At 34.6% G+C, this 6,671-nt stretch overlaps 1 protein-coding gene across 6 annotated transcripts in view; it reads left to right on the forward strand.

Moving 5' to 3' along the window:
- LOC106459086 (LARGE xylosyl- and glucuronyltransferase 1-like) overlaps nucleotides 1-6,671 on the forward strand; it is a 138,568-nt gene that overhangs the window by 100,567 nt on the left and 31,330 nt on the right. For 3 of the 6 annotated variants that reach the window (XM_022385498.1, XM_013918670.2, XM_022385502.1), the window contains one exon: nucleotides 4,896-5,070. In XM_022385498.1, the coding sequence (XP_022241206.1) occupies nucleotides 4,980-5,070 (91 nt within the window). In that variant the 5' untranslated portion in view covers nucleotides 4,896-4,979. The other 3 variants (XM_022385499.1, XM_022385500.1, XM_022385501.1) reach the window with 3 other exon arrangements.

Here is a 6,671-nt window from a genome sequence, read left to right on the forward strand (position 1 = left end):
AAAAGTTGAGAATCCCTGCTCTAGTATATCACTTCAAAATTAGGGACGGCTAGTGCAGATAGCCCTAGAGTAATTTTGCAAACAAACAAACCATGCGATATTAGTGTCCTGCCAAAGTATCCAGGCCATGTACACAGATTGGAGGTATGTGTATGCAATAAAACATTCAGGGTACGCTCTATAGCTTCAAGTAAATAACATATCAAGATAAACAGATAAATGCTCGAAAGATCATCGTAATATGATTAAAATTTGTTATATAACATACTAAATAGGATTAACCACAACTCGTGTCCATTCTGGTGTTTGAGGTATTACTGTCACTGTCTGTGCCAAAGACTGACAGTTTATAAATAGGACCTGGCGTAGCCAAGTAGTTATTATGCCCGAATTATGAATCCGTTAATTCATGGCCCGCGTTCCGCAAAAGCACGTTCCTCACTTTGGGGGTGGGCGTGCCATAAGAGTGAGTGACAGTGTAAAGTCAGGCAAGAGAAGCTCGAGAGTTCGAGGTATGTGCTATTGACTAACCGCCCTCTCTCTCTGGTCGTCGTTGAAAATCAAGAACGGCTAACACAGATAACGTTCGAGTGCTTTAAGCGAAATTCTGTAACAAACAAAAGCTTGCGAAAATGTTTATGTTGAATCGCAGATAAGTGAGAAACGACCCTGTAGTGTGGACTGGTGCTTCTAGGAGCATATTAACTGTCTACATTCTCATGGTAAAGAATAGTTTCTGTTGAAAATTGGTTCATATTAGTTAATGGGGAGAGTACAGCCGACCTTCAGGTATGAAGTTTTAATCAGAATTTGAAAAGTTCGTTTAAAAATTGTATAGTGTGAACCTTTTAGATATTGTATATTTCGCGTTTCTTCTTAATTGATAAAACTGTTTCCAACCTTTGATATTTCAGCTACCTGTCATCATTGCTTGATTAAATGTGTCGCTTTTCTGTAGTTTAAAAATCAATAGATTGTCCAGCAATCGTTTTCGATAACACGTGAAACAGTAAAGATTTGCCAACTAGTTTCATCGAACAGTACAGTAGCACAAGCTCTTCAGTTTGTTACTTCAAATTCTTAAATGTCGTAGTGCTATTTATAGCACAATCAATCTCGAAACATTGTATCTTATATCTGCTTACAATAGAAATGTAGACTTATAAAAGCTCGTATCATACTGTTAAATTGGAAATTAAAAGCCAAAAACTTAGGCTTTTTTTCTAACTTCATTGTCAAGTTATTATTATTATTTTTCACTTACTATTAACATTAATACAGCAGTGCGTGTGGGAAGTGGCGTAAGTATGCCACCGCAATTGCGGGGGGCCCGAGCCAAAAGAGGGCCCCGAAGGGCCTGACAAACTTAATAATTATCGACAAAGGAAGAGAGAATTTTAGTTGTTTGAACTAAAGGACGGTTGCACTATTAAGTTAAGTTTATTATATCAATTAGCCAGAATCGAAACTACAGTTATAGGGAAATAAATATAGGGGGCACAATTACTTTTTATGCGGGGAGGCAGTCTTATGTAATTACGAAACTGTATATGTGTGTATGTGTGTTTTTTGTTGTTGTTTTTTTTTGCATGTTTTGTGTGTATATTTTTGGCTTTCATGGAAATTATGAATTTTGGCCCCCAGAACCTTAAATAAAGCTATAGCAGAACGTGCGTGTGCATAGCCAGATTAGAAAAACATTGAATTATTTACGAATATTTCATCCCTGATTCGCTCAAACATTTCAAATACTGATATTTCTGAAGCTTCCCTGTGGCTTAGCGCCATGTCTGCGTGCTTATGACGCTGTCGGCAGAATACAACACCCCATTGTGTAGCTTTGCGCTTAATAACAAAGAAACGTGTATTTCTGAATCATAATAGGCCACTCGCTTGAAGGTGGTTATAGTTTGCGTAAGCTATAGAAAATAGCAGCAAAACATTTTTATATATAGTCTAATTTTAATGGGGGAAAAACTGTATTTATTAATTTATAAGAAGTTATGCTAAATTGCTTAAAAGTTGTATTTTTTTCTGCTGTTTCTTAACTAGAATTCCGTTTTTCAGAAAAATTTCTGTGGTGTAGTATTGTTTCCATTTCCTGTTAGCTGTTTATTATCAAAAAATAAAAACATTTAAAGGTGTTTAATTGTTTTATTAATGTACAATATAGTGTATCTGATCTCAAAAATTCAGTTTATTTTTACATTTACAAGCGTACTGTATTCTGACATAACTACTGTTCTAAGGATTGTAATATATACTGGGCAGTATTCTGCTGTTTCTGTGTCTGTACTGATTTACTGGTAAGTACCTGGAAGTTTGAGTTTTACTTTCTTAAATGCTGTGTGATGAGGACTCACTTTCACTGCATTGGTCAACTTTTCATATGAACAAGATATTCACATATGTAATGTCAAACCTATAAGAAGGATCGTGATGTCGAAAAGTACTGCCCCTCCCCGAATCTTATTTTTTACCCATAAGTTCGCTCACGTGTTCCTTTTATTAATGTATGATTGTACCAAGTTCCGTATTGAATAGTCAGAAACATTTTAAAAGTATAAGATCTGTACCACCAGTGGTTTCCAGCCTGTGGTACGCGACAAATTCTTCATTAATTTAATCTATTTTATTCGTTAGGCATCTTGGTTTTTTCGTATCTTTCTGGTACTGTTTAAGTGGCATTATCAAACGGTGATACCATGCGCTAAAAAAATCCGGAACTACTATTCTCTACTATGGAAATTTGCAACTACTATTCAATGAAAAATCCTTCACCTGTTATGAAAGCCGAGTTACAGTTGTTCCTGGTGGTTCCATGCAAATTTATGTAGCGTTCTTTAAATAATGACCTCAGTGATATGAATCGTGCATTTGTTTACTTCAAACCACATAAAGTACCTCTAGTTACATGGCAAGTTTGTGTCGTTTTTTAAGAGACAAAGTAACTAATCCATATATAAATATATATATATATACATACCGGATAATTATTCGTAAATATACACGTGAGGAACCAATATTGTTATTCATAGAATTTTTAATAGAATGATAGATATCATTCTTACCCGTTCATTTGAATATTTAGCGACAGGGAATTTATTTTAATAACTTCTTTCAAAACTTCACTTTTCTGGAAGTCGGTGTTAATAAACACAATAAAATCGTTAGACATGAATATGTTTAGTTTGATGAATTCAGAAATCGATTATAAAAGATAGGTAGAGGTTGGTAAGAATCTTATTTGCGTGATTCAGAAACTATTGTACCAATCAGAAGTGCACGAAACATCCTTGAATTGGTATGAGATATAATGCAAGAAGACCATGAAATTGTATACTTTGCGACACAAGACATGGCTTTTTGGAATGGTACGGCCACAAAAAAAATCATTATTTATGTCCAATAACATAGGAAATGGTATCATACTTGAACTTGGGACTCGTAAATAGCAAAAGAAAAAGGTTTAGACTCTTTCCTTGTAATCCACCAAACAGAAATGTTCATGGAGATTTTTCTCTTAATTGTAGCGCCAGAAAAAAAGATGTTAGAGTTAGCCCTAAACCACATAATAAGGGGGAAAAGAACGTTTATTGGAAGTTTTATTTTTATTATTTTAACACGATATTATTTGTTATAGACAGTACAATATATAACTGGATGATGATTTAAGTTGTAGGCCTTATTACACAACAAGCGCAAATGACAACCAATGTAGACCACTCCTAATAGATGGATTAGTTTTTCCCAAACTGTGACGTGTCAAGATGGTTAGGTATTTCAGTTAGTTTTGTCGCTGAATTGTGAGTATAACTTAAGTGAGTTTAACAAGACAAGAACATGTCACTGAGTTGAGAAGATACAAATTGCCACAAACGGTTGGCTTATCAATATACGAGTTCGCCACGGGTGGTTAAGATATTCATCACGTATGATTGAGTTCTAACGATACGAGTTTACCACAGATGGTTAAGATGTGAATTTAACATCAATAAAAGATGAAGTTGCGAAGACTGCTTTTATTTACAACGAGAAATACAGATTCAGTGTATTCTATTTGTATGGTAGTGTGTTGACCAATGGCCGGAAGTTGGCTAGTAGAAGTATCACGCTTTTAAGAAACCTGTTATATAGTCATAGTGAATTGTAAAAATCAAAAACCGGTTGCCCGAATATTTCTTTGTGATGATGTATATAAATAGAATACATATATATATTGATTAACAATTACACAATTCCGTGTTTCAAAACTACAAAGTTACCGCAACAAAATTTTATTTAGGAATCAATCAATTTGCTATATACTGAAAATTGTAAAGGCGCTAAGAACTTATTGATCTGTGTTTATGCGAAAACTAAACATTATATAGACTGATAAATTGTATGTGTTATTGATCTCTACTTGTACAGAAGCTAAAACCTGGCTAGTGACAGTTCAATGTGTGTGAGATGTGTAAGTTTGATATTTGAAAGGGATACAACTAGAAGACTGTTCATACACTTTCCGCAGGAAAAGAAAAGAACTTATCTGATGCTTTGTTTATTTTCCTCCGACTCGCTGCCTGAAGTTAGGTTGTCATGGTAACTTATCATTAGGGGCGACGATAGCCGTCGCACGATTTATAGCTTCTATATATATAATAGATGTGGTTTGGACGGTCCAGATCGTTTCTGTGGACCGTGGTTTCAGTTCGTCCTACTGTTAGGCTTCTTGCTAGTGTTATCGTATGTATTTTAACAACTCAATCTAATAATAAATCTTTGGCGGTAGCCGTAAATATGTTTAGATCATAAACGTCTCAGTGGTAACTGTGTGTCTGTCTGTCTATCCATTAGTTATAGAAAAACAGTTGAGAGTTAAGAATTAATTGTTGCTTTCGTTCCTACCGCAGAAAGTTTCGAGATGAACGGGCCAAAGCCGAGTTAACTTGCTATACAGAACAGTATCAGTCCTGGCGATCGTGCGGAGCCGCAGGATGAGACGGAGACGATTGAACGTAGTAGCTTTGATTGCCATTTGTTGTGTCCCCGCTCTATTGTTTGTGTACTTGGTGTCGTCCGAGGGAGGTATGTGTTTTTTTTTGTTTTTTTTGTTAGAAATGAGCCTGTTAAACGAAGTTGATTTTTGTAGGTAAATATTTCGTACTTCCAGTAATTCACTAAGTAACTGATATAATTAAACTTAGTTGAACATCTTTGAAACTGTAAATGGTTCATAGACTCGGTACAGTTATTATTGTTTGGGTTATTTTTTAACAAATTAACCAAAACCTGTTTGATTAAGAAATACGTAATGTTAGCCATCATTACCTTATCAGTCATTCTTATGCTCGACTCGCATTCTGAGGGTCGCGGGTTCGAATCCCCGTACTACCAAACATGCTCGCTCTTTCAGCTAGGGGGCGTTATAATGTGACGGTCAATCCCACTATTCGTTATTAAAAGAGTAGCCTAAGAGTTGGCGGTTGGTGGTGATGACTAGCTGCCTTCCCTCTAGTCTTACACTGCTAAATTAGGGATGGCTAGCGCAGATAGCCCTCGTGTAGCTTTGCGCGAAATTAAAAAACAAACATTTGAATGACTGTCTTCAGTTTAATTCTGACGTGAGTATTTATTATTGATATTAAATAAGATAATGAATGTAGCGTGTTTGTCAGTGTGTATGTATGTAACCAAAACTCCTGCGCCATCTATTGAATGGGACCACAAACAAAAAATATTACATTTTGGTTATTCAATATTCAGACAGAAAAAAAACTGGTATGTGCAACAACTATTTCTTTATAATAAAACACAATTTAAATGAAAGTACTCGTGACACAAAAAGAACAGGATTTTCACTAGGACTGTTCCTGAGGGTTTGATTATATCTTTATTGGTGTAATTTTTAAATGTAGTACTGAGAAACTGGAATTCTTAAAAAAAAACTTATTTTTTTTTTAACAAACGGTACCACTTTTAATATATAAGACATTACAGTTTACAGGAGCAAAATCTGTGAACATTTTAAGCTCTGTACATTGAATCATTTTGATGCCATTAGTTGCGTATGACTAAAGAGCACAATCCAAACAGTTTTTCTGTTCAGTTCTTTCAAGAAAAAAAAATCCTTTTTAGAAAACGTCCACTTTTTTTTCAATGATATATGAATACTACGATTAGTAATTACTAGTACAAACAGCCTACTGTAGGGTGGAGTTTCTGTAAGATAATCTACATTTGTTTGTATCTCTTAGGGATATACTTCGTAATATATTTTGGTGTCAGTTCAGTGACGGTTAACCTGGTGTCATTATCATTCGTCATTAAACCTTCCTACATCGTATGTGCTTTGAAAGTTTCTTGTTATAATGATATTACAATATTACTACAACAGAGTGTAGGCAGGTTATGATTTATCAATATATTTATCTAACTCGCACTACATAGGAGAATGAAATTTAAGTTTTTTTTTTGTTTTTTTATGAATCGAAACGAAGCCACGGGTATACTTTTGTGTTGTTAGGCATTTATCTATGTAATCAGAAATGTTAAATTTCTGTAGTGCATATTGGTATATATAAAAAAAAGCAACATTTTAATACTAAATCGACTGGTGTATTTAAGTGTTTTACACTCACAAAAAAGAAACCTATCATTCTATAGGTATTTGAAGAACTTGTAGCATT

This window comes from Limulus polyphemus, unplaced genomic scaffold (genome assembly GCF_000517525.1).
Source record: "Limulus polyphemus unplaced genomic scaffold, Limulus_polyphemus-2.1.2 Scaffold556, whole genome shotgun sequence".
NCBI lineage: Eukaryota > Metazoa > Arthropoda > Merostomata > Xiphosura > Limulidae > Limulus > Limulus polyphemus.